The sequence below is a fragment of the Chiroxiphia lanceolata genome, chromosome 28 (assembly GCF_009829145.1).
Source record: "Chiroxiphia lanceolata isolate bChiLan1 chromosome 28, bChiLan1.pri, whole genome shotgun sequence".
Classification (NCBI taxonomy): domain Eukaryota; kingdom Metazoa; phylum Chordata; class Aves; order Passeriformes; family Pipridae; genus Chiroxiphia; species Chiroxiphia lanceolata.
The window spans coordinates 4,654,384-4,673,145 of NC_045664.1; the positions used below are offsets into that span (position 1 = coordinate 4,654,384).

General features: G+C 48.8%; 2 protein-coding genes across 4 annotated transcripts in view; both read right to left on the bottom strand.

Annotated features, from left to right (window-relative positions):
- Window positions 1–501: 501 nt before the first annotated feature.
- On the bottom strand, window positions 502–4,474 carry PLPP5 (phospholipid phosphatase 5). The gene is made up of 7 exons (XM_032712590.1): window positions 4,388–4,474; window positions 4,206–4,314; window positions 2,567–2,657; window positions 2,384–2,447; window positions 1,938–2,062; window positions 1,418–1,588; window positions 502–1,131 (listed from the first exon to the last, which is right to left on the bottom strand). The coding sequence occupies exons 1-7, from the start codon at window positions 4,447–4,449 to the stop codon at window positions 956–958; spliced, it is 798 nt and encodes a 265-aa protein (XP_032568481.1). The 5' UTR covers window positions 4,450–4,474; the 3' UTR covers window positions 502–955.
- A 134-nt stretch (window positions 4,475–4,608) lies between these two features.
- Window positions 4,609–18,762, bottom strand: part of NSD3 (nuclear receptor binding SET domain protein 3) — a 37,092-nt gene continuing 22,938 nt past the window's right edge. Inside the window, exons 15-24 of one of the 3 annotated variants that reach the window (XM_032712574.1) lie at window positions 17,000–17,149; window positions 14,810–14,966; window positions 14,084–14,286; window positions 13,507–13,619; window positions 12,789–13,058; window positions 12,029–12,145; window positions 11,788–11,929; window positions 11,419–11,525; window positions 10,864–11,068; window positions 4,609–10,168 (exon numbers count right to left, since the gene is read on the bottom strand). In XM_032712574.1, coding sequence (XP_032568465.1) covers window positions 9,927–10,168; window positions 10,864–11,068; window positions 11,419–11,525; window positions 11,788–11,929; window positions 12,029–12,145; window positions 12,789–13,058; window positions 13,507–13,619; window positions 14,084–14,286; window positions 14,810–14,966; window positions 17,000–17,149 — 1,706 coding nt within the window. In that variant the 3' untranslated portion in view covers window positions 4,609–9,926. Of the gene's footprint in view, window positions 10,169–10,863; window positions 11,069–11,418; window positions 11,526–11,787; window positions 11,930–12,028; window positions 12,146–12,788; window positions 13,059–13,506; window positions 13,620–14,083; window positions 14,287–14,809; window positions 14,967–16,999; window positions 17,150–18,762 lie in introns of those variants that run through there. The other 2 variants (XM_032712575.1, XM_032712576.1) reach the window with 2 other exon arrangements.

Genomic DNA, 18,762 nt, shown 5'->3' on the forward strand with positions numbered 1-18,762 from the left:
GGGGCTGGAGAATTTACCTGTGCAGTTTTAGGAGAAAGTAAAGCTATTTCTGTATTTCTGTTGAAGCTGCAGGGTCAGAGGGCCCAAATTGCAGCTGATGGGGCAGTGTGTCATTACTGACTCATCTGCCTCACTCTGCTACAGCCTCACCTGTGCTGTTTGCACACACAGACACTTGATCAAACCACACCTTGTCTGTGGAGGGAACCTTCCTTGTCTATGATGTGACAAACAACTGCTCACACAGTCCTGCCAGCTGCTCTGGATCTTGGTAGCACAGCCCTGCCTTGTCTGAGACAAACACATGCAGGGAAACAAGCACCTGGGCAGGGATGCTCTCAGACACCACTTCATTTTCTGCTGTCATCTCCTTACAACTGTACTAAAGCTGCAAGGAAAGAGGTACAAAATGAGCACCCACCAGCAACCCCTGCAGACACCAGAGGAAACAGCTTACACAGAGACAACCCAGGCCTTGAAGTAAAGCTTTAGTACCACAGCTCATTAAAAAAATTAAACTCCTTTATTTGGCAAATTAGAAAAAACTCAAGGCTGGCAGGTCCTGCACTTCATTTCCCAGGAGAAGGGCTGGGACAGCTCAGCTGGATTGCAGGGAGGTGACCAATGGTGCTTCCTGGACTGGACACTAGGACTCCCACCAGACTGGGCACACTGGATTGTCAGATTTTCCCAGTTCTTGCTTCAGGACCTTCATACCTGGACTGTCATCCTGCAAGGTGGCACCTCAAGTGCTCCCCTCGCTTCACAGGAGGCCTGAAGTGGAGGACACCTATAAAATTCCATTAAACGAAGCAACACAAGCCCCTGGGCAGGAGACTCACCAGCACTGCAGGGAACCCCTGCCTGGGGCTCATCCTCATCAGAACCACTGCTGAGCAGCCTCCCCAAAGCCCTGCCCTGCCCTGGCACCCAGGGATCAGCAGGACAGAGCCCATCACTGTATGTCCAGGTGGAAGCTGGGAGCTGGAGGCTTCTCCTCATGCACCGGCGGCACCGGTTTGGGCTTGGACAGAGACGGTTTGTGGCACATGGAGTCTGTCAGGGGAGGGTAGTACTGCCTGTAGCACAGGTATGCAAGCACCAAGCCCATCACGGAGCCAACCAACACATCTGTGGGCAAGACCAGAGGAGAGTTAACGACCCTTCACCCTCCCAAGCCTCTCTGCTGATGGAATTCTCCAGCAGCAGCTTTTCAGCTGGACCTGCAGCCTGACCCTCGGCTGTAAAACCAAGCTGGTATATATTTCAAACACACAGAGAAAGGCATCAGCGCCCTGCAGGAGGCACCAGAATTACCACCAGAGGAGCAAGCAAACCCCCAGGTTGCTGTTGTGGGCCCTGAACAGCCCTGTGGCACCGCAGCCCCACCCTGGTACGCGGGCAGGCACAGACCCACCTTGCCAGTGGTGTTTGTAGTCACAGGTGCGGGACACGGCGATGAGGGTGGCGAGGAAGAGCGGGAGGAGGAAGGCACAGAGGCGCAGGGCCCGGCCCCCCCGGCCTGGAGTGAAGCTGTGCAGCTTCCCCGCCAGGTAGAAGGCGGAGAAGGCGAGACCAGCGAAGGCGACTGGAAGAGAACGGAACAGCATCGGCTCAGAACAGCTCCGGGCTCTGCAGAGGGCCCTCAGTCAGACCCTCACCCTGTGGTGGAAGGGCTGCAAGGGGAGTCTCTCCTGCCCCTGTGAGCCAAGGCAAGCACCAGCTTGGGAGTGATGGATCACAGAAGCTGGTACCTGGGGTTACAGACAGCTTCTGACCACATTTCTCACCCCACTGCTTTGCCAGAGGGAAACCTGAGGCCCCCGACGAGGCCAATGAACGCAGCCAAAGCAAACCCAAGCTGCCCTCCCCACGGCTCCTGCTCTGCACTGCTCGCTGCCCAGGGCTGCAGCAGGAAGGGGACGTGGAGCACTCACAGGACGCGTGTCCGCTGGGGAAGCTCTTGCGTCCCTCGGTCACTCTGCGGGAGTCCCCCGTGCACACCAGCTCCGCGTTGGCTCGGCCGTCCGGGAAGCAGCGGTAGAAGAAGTCGGGCCGTGGCCTGGGGCAGAGACGTGAAGCACAAAGCACACACAGCCATTGGTGTGGGGCCCCCACGGAGCACCCACATCCCCACACCAATGCAATCCTGCCCGGCACAGGTCTGAACGAGCCCCTCTGAGCGATGGCCGGAGACAGCAGGTCCCCACCAGTGTTTGTTCTAATACTGAATTGTCTTTACAGCCAGAAGAACCCACATCCTTTCCAGCGTGTCACACTGAGCTCCTAGCCCTGCTCTGGCTATTGCAGCTCTGCCCCCAGTGCAGACCTGCCTCCCCTCCCCTCCCCATGTGGCACTGCTGGGAACCAGCCGGTCTCTCACCTCCCCACGATGAGCTTCAGGGCATTGGTAAAAAGTCCATTCAGGGCAAGGGCAAGGCTGGCAGCTGGGAGAGAGCAGAGGGGTCACGTCAGCATCATCCCCGTGCGAAAGGGCAGCTTTGAGGCACATTCAGGTGCGGGCAGGGCTCAACCTGGGAGCCCTCTGGGACGAGGAGGAGCTCACCAAGGCAGGCTTCCCGCGTGTCCTCGCGGTCGGCGCTCATGAACAGCCTCGCCAGCACGATGAGCAGCAAGGGAGACAGAAACGCAATGAACTGCACAAAACAAGAAGATTTTTAGATGCCAGTGAAACAGCTTTAAGCTCTCCCAGAACACCACAGCAGCTGCTCAAGAAGACTTCCCCTCCCCAAAGCCGAGCAGCAACCGTGCTCTCCAAGGGGCACTTCCATCAGAAGCACAAACCCATCCCAGCTGGATTTGCAGCAGGCCCCGATCAGCCCAGCATGTCCTCGAGTGCTCAGACAGCTCCTCTGGCTGGTTATTGGGGGTGTCCCCAGCCACAGCACCTCAGCTCTCCCCTCCCTGCCAGCCCCAGCATTAGCGCCCTGTCAGCAGCACCCTCGCTCTGTCAGCAAAACCACTGAGCTGCTGACTCAGTTATCACCATTCCCATCTCAGCCTGACTGCACCGGGGGATTTCACCCCGGGGCACCCACGGTGTGGCTGCCAGGCTGCCAAGGAGCTGCTCCCACTTGAGTTCTGGCATATGTTGTGCTTTATGCCACCAGTTCCAAATGCTACTCCGAGGTTTTGTCCTTAATATTCAGTGCCCACCTCTTGCAGAAAATCCCAAGTGCCATTTGCCAGGAAAAGCAGGAGCTTGTCCAACTCAGGAGCCACAGCCCCTGACCTCACACCTGCTCCAGAGGGAGCCAACCCCTCTGAAACGCTGCTGGTCTCCTGAAGTCCTACACGGGGTTATGTCAAACCCTTTTCACAGAGCCTGGAGCCCTCGGGAAAACATTTCACAATAAAATGATAATAAACTCTGCTAAAAATAGCTGCTTTCAAGGAAAATGTTCCCTGATAGCGAGAGCTATGCTATCTTTGTGCTCCTGGGAATTTGGACGTGGAACAAGATTACGAACAACAGTGCAAAGTCCACACTAGTTTATAAACTTCAAATCCCAAAGACAAGCCCGGATGGTAAAGCCTGAAAATATGATAAAAGTTACTGTAAGTCTTATCTAGTTTGTACTGATCTCACAGGATGGGCTGGAAGGTACCACTGGGGGCCATCCCGTCCAACCCCTCTGCTCGGGGTCCTCAGAGAATGTCACTCAGGACTGTGTCCAGGTGGATTTTGAGTGTCTCCAGGGAATGAGACTCCCCCTTCTCTGAGAAGCCTGTGCCAGTGCTCAGTCACCCACCCAGGAAAGTTCTTTCTTGTGTTCAGGTGGAAATTCCTGTGTTTCAGTTTGTGCCTCATCCTCCACAGAGCAGAGCCGGGCTCCATCCTCCCAACCCCTCCCTTCAGCTATTTATCCACATGGATACAATATCCTGCCCTTTCAGCAACCTGCACTAGGAGCTCCAGGTATTGCAGTATAAGCCTTCAGCCAGTAGCTTTGCTTTAACAGGAGAGCTTATAATTAGAGGAAAAACCAAAGTAAATGCAGGAAACACTGGCACGGGCTGCCCAGGGAAGCTGTGGATGCCCCATCCCTGGAACTGGTCACAGCCAGGTTGGGTGGGGCTTGGAGAAACCTCGTCTGGTGGAAGGGGGGCATCCCCCATGGGGGGGGGACACGACAAGATGATTTTTACGGCCCCTTCCAACCCCAAACACCCCATAAACTTACAAACATGAGGGCGGTGGGAACGTGGTCCACCTCAACGTAGGGGTTTTTATAGAGCCACATCTCCTCGGGCTGCACCACGCGCTGGAAGGGCGGCAGGAACTCCATGATCCTGGAACGAGACAAGGCAAATGAGCGCTGGGGTGGGCACGGGGGGGCGGCCGGGGCGGGGGTCCCGCACTCACCCGAAGGTGGCGAGGAGCAGGGCCCGCAGCGCGGTCTCGGCCGCCAGCTCCGCTCGCCGCATGGCCACTGCCCGCCCGACGAGCCACCGCCTCCGGGGCGGAGCGAGCGCAGCCTCCGCTCCCTTCCCGGAGGAGGAACCGCGGAGCCGGGAGTCCCGTTATCCAGCCACCCACCCACCCCACACCCCCCCGCCGCGAGACGGAACTGAGTCATCTCATCATTGGAACATTCAGAACGATTTATTGAAGTCAACCTCAAGCAAAAATTTTCAGATCAGTGGAATGTCATTAAAAACCTTTCCAAAGGAATCCTCACGGAAAAGCGAAAAAAAAAAAAAACCCAAACAAAACCCAAAAACAAACCCAACCCCAAACCAACCAACCAAACAAACAAAAAAAAAAAAAAAAAAACCACATCTGAATTCCAGAATATTTGTCAAATAAAATAAAAAAAAAAAGGCAACATCTCAGTAAATAGAATGTACAAAAATTATATGTTCTACCATCACACACAGTCAGTAAGAAGCTAAAATATTACAGGCAAGTCTCGATACGCTCTACCTAGAGGACAGGAGCTATCTATGTACAGGGAACCAGCTTTACAGGCTTCACACTATGCAAGAGGACAGAGGCCAACACAAACCCCCCAAAATATCGGATATCTCAAAGTCTATGCGGCAACATCAAGTCATGATACAGTAATGCCCCGTGGAATCGGACACTCCTCCTTAGTGTCAGGGCTGCGTCAGCGTCCAAAAACTCCTCCAGACCGACTTCGGTGAATATCGATGCTTTGCTAGTAAAGACTCGAGTGATTTCCTTAAAATAACATTTCACAGAATCTACAAAGTTTGTTACAGATAAACAAAGTCTACAGAAATAACAACTCTACAAAGGTCCATCTTACAGAGCACGTGGGGATGGAGGCGGATCCGCAGGGATCTGTGTTTGTGCAACATCACTCGCGTGGAGACAAACGGGTCGGGGTCCTCACAGCACCCCAAATGCAAATCCCCCCCACCCCCTGGCTCAAACGGGACGTGATCACCCCGGGGGCTGTGGCAACACCATTGGCTCGTTGGAAAAGTGACACAGACAGAGATACAGCTCCACCTGGGAACAGGGAACGTGGGGGGTCATCCAGTCTGTTTATGGCCCAACGTGAGTGAGAACTGCTCGGTGGGGGCCTCTGAGGGACCCCCACTCCGTTGGGATCTCCAGAGGGGACCCCACTCCGTTGGGATCTCCGGAGGGGACCCCAGGCAGTCGCCTGGCCCCCAGAGCTGGCGGTGGCATGGGGAGGGCACAGCCCCAGGGAAAAGGGAGTGGTGAATGGCTTTGGCAAATTAGTACATGTTTTCCCTTTTTGATTCACATTAATCACAGAAATCCCCTACACAAAGCACAGTTCCAGCTCCCCACCTCCCGCTCCGGAACGACGAGACCCCTCCCAGGGGAACAGGGACCTGAGCTGCTCACTCAGGAATACAGTATCACAGGGAACAGCTTTGCTTTTCTTCGTTTTTCCTCAGAACAACACTGGGAACACATCCAGCGTGTAGGAGTGTATTGTAAGTGCAAAATGTTTTTGCTACACAGAGAGAAATGGCGGGGAAAGCTGATGGGAACGGGAAGCAAAGGGACAGCATGGCTCCAAGGTCGCCGTCTCCCACGCAACACCTGGTGAACACACACCTCCGAGACAGCTTCCAAACCCTCCCGTTTGCCGTGGATCCACTGCACAGCGGGAGCAGGGAGGAACTTGGGGGGAAGTCAAGGACATTTTCAATGCAGTTATACAAAAAATTATGTATAAATAAAAAAAAAAAAAAAAAAAAGCTGTAAAAGGAACCGCAGAGCTTCAAGTACATTAAACCCTGAATTCATGAGGCAGAGGTTTCCATGTTAAAGTGACTTCTCCGTACCAGCATCAGACACCCCCATCCCACCCTCCCCCCCTCCCCGCCCACATAATTCTGTAAAGTTTCAATATATACAGATTTTATGCTCATCGATAATTATGTTTAGTAATTGTGTCTTTCCCATTCTATCCTGAAATTAAGATACAAGAAGTTGGGGTTTTTTTATAAGAAAGGCCAAAAATCCACATTCCAGCCCTATTACTCCATTTGAACAGATTCTCCAAGACCACGTGGTGACCAGAGAAGGTGATTTGCCCAAAAAATTGCCTTCCTGAGCTGCAAATGCCTTCAACAGTCTACAGATAGGACAAGTCTACACAATAATCCGACAGCTACAACAGCAAATCCCTGCACTGTGTGTTCAGGAGTGATGGAACCAGCCTCTGCACCACTGGAATCACAAAATCATGGAATTCTACCTTCTAGACTCATCTGGCCAAGGGCTGCAGGATGTCTGGTGCTGTGCTCAGGAGCAGCTGCAGAGGAAAAGCTCCAGTTAAGCACAGACTCCATCACCTGGGCAGAGCAGCTCAGGCACTGCCCAGGTGCCACAGCTGGAGGCAGGGGGTCACCAGAAGTGTGGGGCCCACCCCAAAAATTCAACACAAAACTATGGGAAAAGTGTGTCAGTGTGTTCCCATGAAGGAACAACCGACAGGCTGGAACAGCACGTTGCAGCTCTCCACCAAAATCACCAGTTCTGTGGATCTCCTCCAGGCCTCAGCATGAAGCGACCAAACTATCCAAGATTCCTTACTTTGGAGCCCACACAAATTAATTCAGCAGCTGCCTTTTCCTCTGCTGAAGCCACTTCATCAGAACAGCTGTGCAATCTTCTCCTTACAAAGGAACTGCACTGAGGAATAGCATTCTGGTTACTCAGTCTGCAAAGACGTGGTTAAAATATGCATTTTAACATCTGAGTCTGGCACTCAGAACAGCCCCTCCAGTCACCAAGATACTCTGAATTGGCATTTTCTCATCTCACAATGTTAAAGCCTTTTGAAAGATTCACCTTCAGTTCAGTGTTTTGTTCACAAACTGCACAACCTCACAAACCATCTCCTGTTTTCCCTTCCGAGTCCAAGCTCAGCTGTTGGCTGTTATTAATCATTTTTTTTTTGGTGGAAAAAAGAAGCATCTGTAAGAAGTTTGAACACAAAGCAAACCAAGACATCGAGTGGGGTGGCACAAGAGGAGCAGCAGCCTCAGTCACAGCATTTGACAAGTTTTAAGCCTTCTGTGGCCCTCCCATGTCCTGTGACTCTTGGTGCCCCAGCACAGCCCCACAGCACGGCCAAGCTGGGCACTGATGGTCCTGTTCAACACTCCCGAGGTGTCCTGGTGCTGCCACACCACTTCCTTCTGCTCAGCAAGTCACCATGGACACAGAACGAAGGGAGCAGGTTGGTGCCCTCACATGGCAGGGTGATATTAACAATATATCATATATATATATTATATATATTTTAGATATAATATATATATAATGTATCAGCTGATACCTGCAACATCAGAATGCTCTGACTTCCCAGGAGAAAAACCACTGAACTTAATCAAGCCTAATAAATCATATAAAGTGAACACCTTGGGCCCCACGAATGCTGTAGCAAGAGCCGTGTTTGGAATTTCTGAGAAGGTTAAACATCCTCAGCAAGGAGCTTAAAAAGAGACATTTCTCACACAAAATGCTCAGAAAAATAAAATCCTTTTTTGTAAAAAATACCAAAATCCAGCACTGCTTTCCAGCAGGGTTAGTGTCAGACCCTCACCAGAGCACAGCCCAGGGCATGAAGTGCTTTAGAGGTCCCAGCAGCTGCTGCCCCAGGGCTGCCCCAGACACCCACAGGTTCTGCCTCCCAAGGGTGTCAGAGCTGCACCCATGGCACAGCAGCTGCTCAGGGACTGTAGTGTATCCTGTCATTCTACAATTGCACACACACACAAAAAATAAAAAAACAACTTTCCCCCATACATAAATTTGAGGATGAGAAGGACACTGGGCAGAGGCAAGGCGTGTTCTAAGTCCCACATGGACTTTCTCAGCCCATTTCCTTGATCTGGGAATTCCCCGTGTTCCCGCAGGTTTGTGTAAGCAGTTTTCCAGAGGCAAGGTTCTTAATTCCAAGGCTGAATTCAGCCAGATGCCAGCAACACTTGATTATTTTCAATACTCACAAGCAAAGGCTGGCAGAGAACAGGTATTATCAGCACACAGGTCAGAAGCACTCGCTGCACTGGGGCAGGGGTGACACACAGTGCATGGTGAGATCATGGGCTGGGGGAAGAGGGTCACCAAAACTAACTCCAGCCTGGGGACACCAGTGCCCCATGGCTCCTTGCACAAACAAATGGAGGAAAATAGGTTTTCTAAAGAAAATCTGGAGCAGGAACCGACCTAAGCCACTTCCAAAGCCTCGCTGAAGGAGTCTGTCTCTCTGATTAACAGAGGAAATCCAAGAGAGAACCATCTCCTGAGGCTCCAGCTGGCTGCTGGGATACGGCCCATTACCCAGACACAAAATACCCTGTTCATCAAGGAAGTGCTGAGATGTTCCTCAGCTCCACTAACAATGAAGATTAAAGTTAGAAGATCCCTCTCAGCAAAAAAAAATGAAACCTAAACGTTCAACCAAAACCAACACGCACACGGGTCGGGTCCCTTCTGTGCCCAAGTCTTCCCTGAAGCCACGGGGAGCCTGAGAAGGCAGCACTGAAGAATCACACTCAGTACCTGCCACCAAACCAGTGCAGACGTGGCAGATGACAAACCCACCAGCAGGACTAACTTCAGCTCTGAGACTGGGAGCCTCTCCTGCCTGGGAATGGTTCCCAAACCGGGCGGGATAAAGAAAGAAACGACCACTGTGCAACTGAACTCTGAATTTTCACCTGTCTGCAAACACCCATCACAGCTCTGGAGCAAGGAACCACCACTTCTTCCCTCCTTAAACACTGCCAGGCCTCGTGTTACGAGCACTTCCAAGAAGTCACACACCTGATTTCTCACAGGAAAAGCTTCACAATAATATTCATAAGTTAATACGAGAGACAACCTACCTTCTCCAATGCCTTTACCAATAAGTACTGGAACAGAGGCATTTCAGAGTCACCTGGTCTGACACCCACACCTGTCTGTTTGGCATCTCAGCGTTACAGAGGGGGGAAACTTTGCTCTTTCCATAAACTAGACACAAAAGTTACATTGGCTTCTCTGTTTTGTTTTCAAAGACACGTTGACTGATCAAAGCCAGATCTTCAACACCCTTCCAAAATTAAATAAATAAATATGTTGCTATGCTTTGCTTTCTACACTCAAAGAACATTATTTTAAACAGAATATTCTTTTCACTGTCAAAAGGTCTACGGTTTTCTTCGAAGGCCAAGACGTTCCTGGTTTCCAACAGTAAGAGCTGCTGTAGCACATTCAAGGGTAAAAGAAAGACCAAACAATAAAAACCAAACACCACTGCCTGGTTCTGCTCGCTCAGGTCAATGGTCCCGTTCCAGCTCACACGCGACGGCTCCGAGGACAGACTGAGCGTGGCATCGCAGTCTCCCCGAGTTCGTCGCCTGCTGCCCCTCTTCTCCCCTCCCGCGTTTGTCTTTAACCAAATTCACTCCTTTGCCTCTTCCACAGCATTCTGTGCTTCCAATTTGCACTTGATCTTGCTCCAGTACTCGGGTGCCACAGGAGATTTGGGGTCGTGTGCGGAGCAGCAGAGGCGGCCGTCCAGCGCCGACGGCACCAGGGCTCCCTTCTCGTGATCCTTACAGAAGGAATGGGGGCAAAACTCACAGAAGGAAACAGCAGGATTGCTACAGACGTCGCACTGATGCCATGGACATTCCCACTTTCCTGGGGACGGGAGGAGAGAGAGACACGAAGCTGGAATTAGTGCATTTTGGGGACAACACCGGCCTTTAACCCTCACTCCATGTTGGAATTGCTCAGATGAATGCAAAGAAAAATCAGCTCTTAAGGTGGCTGCTACTTCTTCTCACTGACAAGAATCTGACTAGACACAGTTTGTTTTGCATTTTTTAGGCCTCTCTTGGCACAAAACATTGCTGCATGCATAACCAGAGCTTAAAACAGTAAGAACTACCCCCTCTGACACCAAGGCATCAAATGTCCTTGCAAGATGGAGTCTGTTTTGTACATTTTCCTGATTTATGAGTATCCCTCATTGCCCTGGACGCTGCCCTGCTCAGAGGGTACCTCCAAAGGAAGCTTTAGTTATGTTGGCTTTGTGAGTGTTTGAACTGTCATTTGATTTGTGCTTGGTGACCCTGGGACACCAAGATGATGCTTGTGTTCTAGTCAAAGTAAGAGGAGAAAACTGGATCCAAAAAAGAGATGCAACAAAGTATGACAAAGCCTCTGCCCATCAGTTCTATTTAGGAACAGTCACCTGCTGTACTGCTAAAAGTGAGTGGTCTTGCAAAAGCAAATATGTTGACTTTCATGCAAATAAACACTGAATTTCAGCTCAAACATTTGTCTTGCAGCAGGAAGGAAAAGAAGAATAGGAGCCACACAACTGCTCTTACCAAAAGGTGGTTGAGTCAGGTTAAGGCATAGGAGGTGGTACGCTTTGGGACAGTCCTTCTTATCACACATGACCAGCTCTCCCCCATCTCCACACTGGAAACAGTTGTCTTCATGCATCTGTTTCTGTTCCGTTTTTATTTTCCGTTTCTTCTGCTTTAACTTTGCATTCTTCACCTTCTCTTCATTTGCCGTTGCAAACGCTGTCTAACAAGGACAAAATCACAGCACATGGTCACTTATGCCACTTCACTGGCATTAAAACCTACTTTGGGTTATTATTTGCATGAATTCTGCTTAAATTAGATCCATTCAAAAAAGTCGTTAAGCTGTAAAAGCCAGAAGTGCCCATCCAGATGTTTCTGAATTAACAGTCTGGTAAATTAACAACTTCCCCCCAGACACAACAGCACTGCAGGGCACACTGTAAAATCCTTAGGGACTTCCAAGGGTGGAAAGTACTACAGAGGTTAAAGAGCTAAATAAATCAAACCCCTCTCTTTGCCCTAGGAAGTTTCCAGATTTGGGAGGAGAAGCTTCACTGTTCATCCAGGTACCTTCGGACGCACTCCCAGGAAGCCGCTGCAGTTCTCTGCTCCGCAGTGACACTCGGTCCTGCCGTTGCCCAGGCAATCCAGGTTGTAATTGAATGTTAACTCCATTCCTGCAATTCAGAGAAAACCAATTCACCCACACGGACACTGAGGAACAACAGGCCTGTGACAGTGACAATTTATCAGTGTTTGTAACCGTCAGACCCCTGCTAAAACTGGAGCCTAAATATTGTCTCCACTCCAACGAATGACAAAGTTCCTAAACACGCCACTGGTATTAAGTAACTTTAAAGAAAAAGAACATGATTCCAAGTGAGGAACTTGGCCATGGCAAGACAAAAGCAAACATGCCAAACAGTGCCATCCTTTTACCTGCAGGAATGTCACAAAGAGCAAACAGTCCAACTCTAATGTCACCATTCACTGTCCACTTCTGTGTTTCACAGTTTGGGTTACAACTATGGTTCATAAAACGGGAGTAGTTCCCCTTTGGGCCAGCATCTATTATTCGGTCCTTCAAGGAAAAAGACAAAGATGTGTTCAGTACTTACAAAGGAAACAAGGTTTCCTGCTGACCAGTGACAGTTTACGTGGAACAATAAATAATATTCACCTTGGTCACAGTTAACATATAAAAATTGGTGACGCTGTTCTCGTGGGCACGTTTGATCCGCAGCCGGCACTCCTCCTCGTCAATGAGCTCCCCAACATACTCATTCACAAACTCACCCTGCAGAGGGAAGGAGAACAAAAATAAGAAACCCATGCACCCTACTCATGAGAAAAGTATTTCCTATAAAAAACCCACTCTAATCATCACAAAAAGTGTTACACTTTAATGGTCTCATAGGCACAATTGGAATACGTGCACCAGGTACCTGCTGTCCAAGCAATAAATCTCCTCAGATTAAAAGGTAGCAGAGCCCAGCCCTGTTCCTGCACTACTGAAAAGACAGTCATCAGTTCTCTAAAATCCTTACAACTTTCCTGTTTTCCTTTAAAAAGGACAATGTGACAATATCAATGGACTCCTCAGGAACAGAAACTTACAATAATTATTTTCACTACATACTTCACTTTCATTTTCATGAAATACAGATTTAAAAAATCGTAAGTTTCATAAAATGAATGGCTAAAATTCACATTTAAAAGTAGCCCTACAAGCCAACAGGTGTTCTGAGGGAACTCAGAAGAGCTGGGACGTGACTGACACCGTGACACAAGGAGTCAATGTCGAGCCCTGGGTATCACCGTGCAGCCAGGCTAAAAGGTGAAAACACTCACAGTGCACTCGCTGGAGGTGCAGAACGCCATGTTTTCACCCAGACCCACCCTGAGATGGCTGTGACAGCCTCTGTGCTGGGTCACTGTACCTTTTTAATGCTCCTTTTGGTCCTGAGGCCCCAGCCGCGGCGCTCGGTTTTGATGATCTCGGCGTCGGGGTAGAGCCTCTTGGTGAAGCACTGGTTCTGGCAGCGCTCCCCGGCCGGGCACACCTGGGGGTGGCACTCGTACTGCAGCATCCTGTTCAGGCACTCTGACTCCAGCCCACACGGGTTCTCATCTGAGGGCTTGCAGTTACACCGGGGGATCTCCGACAGGTCGGCCACCTGGATCTGAACCTTCCCTATCACCTTGTTGGACTGGGGAACAAAGGAGGAGAAGAACAGAGGGTGAAAACAATGCACAAGGAACAAAGAGTCAACAACTGACATGAGAAGGCAAGAAAATAATGATTCCATCCTGTGTTTTAATGGCACTGTAAGACAGAACAAAGTATTGGTGAAAAGAACAGCAAAACGATCTGTGTGAATTTCTTTAAGCTTCAATTGTTGCAAGCACTGGTTTAAGTACATAACTCGGAATCATGGAATCATAGAATGGTTTGGGTTGGAAGGGACCTTAAAGTTCATCCCATTCCAACCTCCTGCCATGGGCAGGGACACCTTCCACTAGACCAGGCCCTGCCCAGCCTGGCCTTGGACACTGCCAGGAATGGGGCAGCCAAAACTTCTCTGGGCATACTTACTCATGCATAGGTCAACTTACTCATACATCGGTTAAAAACAGAAAAGAAAGAAGCCAACTCACTTTAATGTGTTTATAGGGCGGAGGTTTCCTTGAATTCCTTTCAATTTCCAATGCCTCTTTGCTTTCTCTTTGTGCTTTCAGCTCCTGGAAGCGCTTTGCTGCTTCTTCAAGTGCTGTGCAGGGAGTTCAGAACAGAGAGCAATTAGCCCCAGCTGCTGCTAATCAAACATGTACATGTATCTATTTAGATTTATTTTTTTTTTTAATGCTAGGAATAGAACTGTATTAACAAAAAGACAAGCTAAAAATGAGTTATTGCTCTTTATCATGAATCTATCGTCAGGTGCTTTCAGCAGGTACCGAGATACTGAACAATGATCCCATGCAGCAGAGCCCAAGCTCCATCTTAACATTTCCCAGTTTGTGGAAGAACTGAACTGGCCCACAACAACACACAATGAGTAGGCACTTAAAGAAACACATTTTTATCTGCAGTCAAGGGATCGACACAATGCTTGGATTTCACGTGAACACAGAACACTAGTCACATAATAATCCCATGCAGGTTAAGTGGTGATGGAGACACAAACACGTGGAATTTTTGTCATAAACCACTATAAACTTTGTTTGATTTTACCTTTCTTGAAGGTCTTGTTAATACTAGTTTGCCCCTCAGCAAAGCTTTTATCTCCTTCAACATAAGGGAAAACTCTGCCCTGGTGTACCCAATAGTAGTCATGTGAACCAAAGAAAAATACTGGGAAGTCCCCGATATCATGTTTGAGGCCCTGTATGTTGAGAGGCACAGACCTGGGATTGCAGATCTCTGCTGGCCACCACCTGCAGAGGAGGAGAAAAAAGAACAATATAAGTTCCCCGAACCAGAGCTTCCCACTTTCCCTAATGGGACTGAGAAGTAAAAGCCAGTTTTCCTTTCATAAGGAAATGAACTCCTTCCTCACGCAGCCACGGCTCCCTCTGGCAACACCTGGGAAGCTCCATGCAAAAACACAAGCAAAGTTCTTGCTCCAAATTTTGGAAAAGCATCCGTGGCCTGAGAGTGGGTTCCTAGGATGCCCTGTAAACACCTGCATTGCTGCAGGTGAGCAAAGCAAACACCAGCAAGGACTCCAAGCCAGCCCCTGGTGTTCTGTGCAGGGCAAAGGGAAGTGCAGTCCTGTGTCCATCCCTGCCTGGGTACAGCAGGAGAATTGCATTTCAAGGGTGACATCCATGTCTGACACATAGCAGATGAATTATTGTATTTCCAGTTCCTGTTCACGACAGCTGAGCTGCTTCATTTCCTGCAATTCCAGGGTACATCAAACCCCCCACAGCATTAAAACCCCCTTGGTGAACTTGCCTGTAATTCCCAAGCTTGACCCAAACGATCTGCTTGTACCGCAGCTTCTTCCCAGCTTTACAGTCATTGCAATTCCAGCATCCCTCAGGCATTTCTATGCTGAGACACTCGGGGTGGAAGGAAGCTGGGCAGGACTCACAGCACAACAGTTTGCCACCTTGAAACAAAGAAGCCCTGCTTGGTTTGTAGAAGTCAGGATTTGCTCCCCCGGTGCACAGCAATCGACACTCACTTTAAATCATCCGCTCTACACTCCCACTGCCCCACAGAAAAACGGCAAAAGAGAGGGATCGAGTCAAACTTAACAATGTTGGTTAAAAAAAGGACTGCAGTGCTTCATCTAAAGGTAAGTTGTGACTCTGAACTGCATCAGACACACAAAAAAGCAGCTGAGGATTTCAACATGAGGTGAGTTGGCAGGAGGAGCACCATCCCCGAGGGAAGCCCTGCAGCTGAGAGCAGTGCTGCCAGCTTTTATTCCTTTGCTGGTGGCCAAAACAACGACAACCCCCCCACGTTTTTAAGGAATCCTTTTTCAATCAACATTGTTCTGACCGAATCCCCAGCAATCATTAGTGAGTACCAACCCCACAGCCTATAGGTTGATCAATGCTTTTCTGCAGCAAGGACAGGAAAAAGAATTGTAATAAAAGTGTGTTTATTCCACAAGAAGAGGTTTACCAGGATGAGCCCAGTACATAAAGCACAATGAGACACACACGAGTTGCTCCCATCCCAAAATTCCTGGTGCACAGAGGGAACCTCAGTGTGGGGATTCACGTGAATTTCTGAGGTTTACACTTATTTGGGCAAAAGTTGTTTTGCCTGTCTCACATTTTGGCAGCTGTATTAGGTGTGGAGAGCCACAGCACATCTCTAAGCCACCCTCAGCAAAGTAACTCATACAATATGACTAGATACATTACATATATTATAATATTTTATATATGTAGGTATATAAATATATCTATATACATTTTTATAGAGAGATATATATTTAAAAACTAACAAGTTTTTGTGCCCCAGATGGAAAATCTGGCAGAGAGTTGAGAGTATTCAAAGCAATTTTCAATCACAATATCAAAAGAGGTGTGAATAGTCACTTTCAAACCTTTATCAGAAAATCTTGTCCACCTATAGACGTCCCAAAATATTGTTGCATTAATTGATCGTTGCATGTCACAATGAGCATTCCTTAAACAATCCAGTTGCATGACCAACACTGTATTTCCTCTGCTAAAACCAGTAAAATCCAGCCATAAGGAGTCTCCAGAGCTCCCCAAACCCACAATGAAATTTTTGAAGTATTTTTTTGCAAATGTAATTTCAGAGGAAGTACAGACAAATTACTGAAACATTATCCGAGATGGGAAAATGCCAAGAGATGCAAAAAATCAAACAAAATCAAACACAAAACTGTCAGTGCTGAGCAAGAAAAAACCCAACATTGCTCTCGGGATGCATTAGGCAGATATGGCTCAAGCTAAAGCACAGGGCTCAAAATAATTCTTGTTCTCAGGAATTACAGACTACTGGAAGCCATCGCTCTAGAAATGCTCAGAACAACCTGCCTTGGGCTGGGGAATGGGGCACTGGCTGTGAACACTCAGGGAATCAAATTTCTGAGGGGAATTTGGGTGGTGGAGGTGGGACACAAGGCCCAGGGACTAGAGGGGACACACACAGGTCAAACCTCGCTGCCTTCTCCCTCTGGATGGACACAGCACCCTCCCTTGTCCAGCCCCAAATGTCCTCTCTTCTCTCAGGCTCTGCACAAGACCCGAACCAGCACATCCCCCCTCTTCTTCCACACGTCAAATCAATTTAAGAAGTGGTTTTACATCATCCAGGGAAACACTGAACTGCAACAGTATCGAGATCCATTTGCCTCCTCTTCACATTGCTGTGCAAAAGCTCCCTGAAGCTGGAACAGGCCAGGCCACATACAGAGTGACTGAACCTCTTCCAGCGAGAATTTAGTGACAGCAATTATTTTAAGCCCTTTTGTAATTAAAAAAAAATGAATTAAAAAAAAAAAATTGCCAACATGAACACAGGCTCACAATAACCATGAGTGAAGGTCACTGAAAGCAGTCAGTGTGGGGACAAGCAGACATTTCTCCGTTGATTTAGAGAGAAAAAATAGAAAAAGTAAAAGTAAATTAAAGAGAAAGAAACTATTTTGGTTACCTTTCTCACATTTCTTTTTGGAAGCTGACGAAGGAGGAGGAATCATAGGTAATTTCATCAACTCAGCACGATTTGACTCATTCAGTAGGTAGTGGGACTTATAGGCATAGGAACTGAACAGGGGGTCTGAATGGTCCTGCACTACCAGCCCTATACGAAACAAACAGAAAGAGATGAGTTGCAATGAAACTACCCATGATTCCATGGAGGAAAAATCAAATAAACCCAATGACCACCTCTAATGCGTATGTGGGAACGAAAAAAGGATAAAATGAAGAAAACGGAAAGTCTGACAGAAAGTTTCTTTGCTAACAAAGAGGTTGTGTTGGAGAGACTCAGCTGGAAAGTCTTGTGCTGAACAAGCTGCTTCTAAGTTGAATTTCAGTTGTGCTTTAACCCCTCAGTTGTGCATCTATAGAAAAGCACAGGGAAGGCACCAGTTTGATCTGTGGGCTCCCCTCTCCCTCCCACATGGCAAAAGGAAGCTCCTCTGCAGAGCTGGGGGTGACGGTCACCGCAGCAGGATCGAGCTCGGAGCTGGGGCTGCAAACAGAACACTCAGACCTTGGGTAAGAGAACTCACCATCCCTCGCTACAAACCTACCCCTGAGATCTCGGCTGTGGAGGTGTTTTGCCTCTGTAGTTGTGCTGGAAAACGACGAGGGGGGGGGTCAGTGTTCTGCAAGGCACCAAGGGGGAAGCACAGAGGGAGGTTCTGTCCTAGCCCGTGGTGGTGAAGATTCCTGACCCTGCCCACCCAGGGCTGCTCCAGAGCAGTCCAGCACGGTGTTCCCTGCATGCCCCATTCCAAGCCAGGCCTGTGCATTTCTGTCCTTCTCCACCAAGAAGAGATTCTCCTGTTGCTCCAAAGAGCCCAGGTGAGAGCCCAGAGCTATGGAGCAGAAGCGTTGGGCCAGAAACTCACGGGAAGAGCAGAGCAACCGAGCCCCAAAGAAGCAGGAAAGATGAGCTACCAAGAGAGCCCCCGGTTCTTTCCCTGGGGGACACACAGGTGAGGGCTGTAAAGAAGCTCTTGGAACAGAGTGGCTAAAACAGTGCTGTAAGGAGAACAGTGTCAGCCCACCTGGACACACATCCTCAAGAGGATTCCTAAAACAAGGACGACCTACACATGCAATCATGAACTGCAACGTGCTTAATGGGGGGCACCACAAGAAGGTGGATAAGAAGTCTTAAAATATCTCATATTTCAGGTACTTCACCATAAGCAAGTTTCCATATTTTATAGATTGTCTCACATCTACATTCCTCACTTCAGTAACTGCACCTAAATACAAAGTCCCTGGTTCTGATAGCAACTAACACTAATTAAATACCCATTCTCACACAGAGATGCCCAAGGATTTCTAAAGCATTCAGTTCCCCGTTCCTTTCTGAGTAGGTGCTCAGTGCTCCTGCCCCAGGTGCTGTTCTCAGCACTCTGGCTCCTGATTCCAGCTTGGCCTAGTGGAAACAAACTGCACAAGAATGTTCTGGAAGAACAAGTAGAGAGTTGCTGTAAGACACAGAGGATTCAGGCAGTAGCAGTGGTTTGTAGCTGTTCAAGTTCTTATAACTAAGGCTCAAGGAATACACAGGACAGGGCTCAGGAGGGGAACCTCTAAGGAGGGTTTTCCAGGATATTTGGATCTTGGGTCAGCTTCAGGCACCTGGATTGGCAGCTCATAGGTTAACAAAGAACTCAAAGGAATGGATTTAGCTCCCTGGTATCATGAGATGTGTTTGATACCACAGCTGAATGG

Bases quoted from the DNA above. Each gene is read 5' to 3' on its own strand.
- PLPP5 (XM_032712590.1), bottom strand. From the start codon at position 4,449: ATGCGGCGAGCGGAGCTGGCGGCCGAGACCGCGCTGCGGGCCCTGCTC. The intron at 1,589-1,937 runs GTGAGTGCTCCA...GTTCTCTTCCAG, and splicing joins CCCCAGCGGACACGCGTCCT to TCGCCTTCGCTGGTCTCGCC. The intron at 1,132-1,417 runs GTGGGTCTGTGC...TCTTGCCCACAG, and splicing joins CTACAAACACCACTGGCAAG to ATGTGTTGGTTGGCTCCGTG.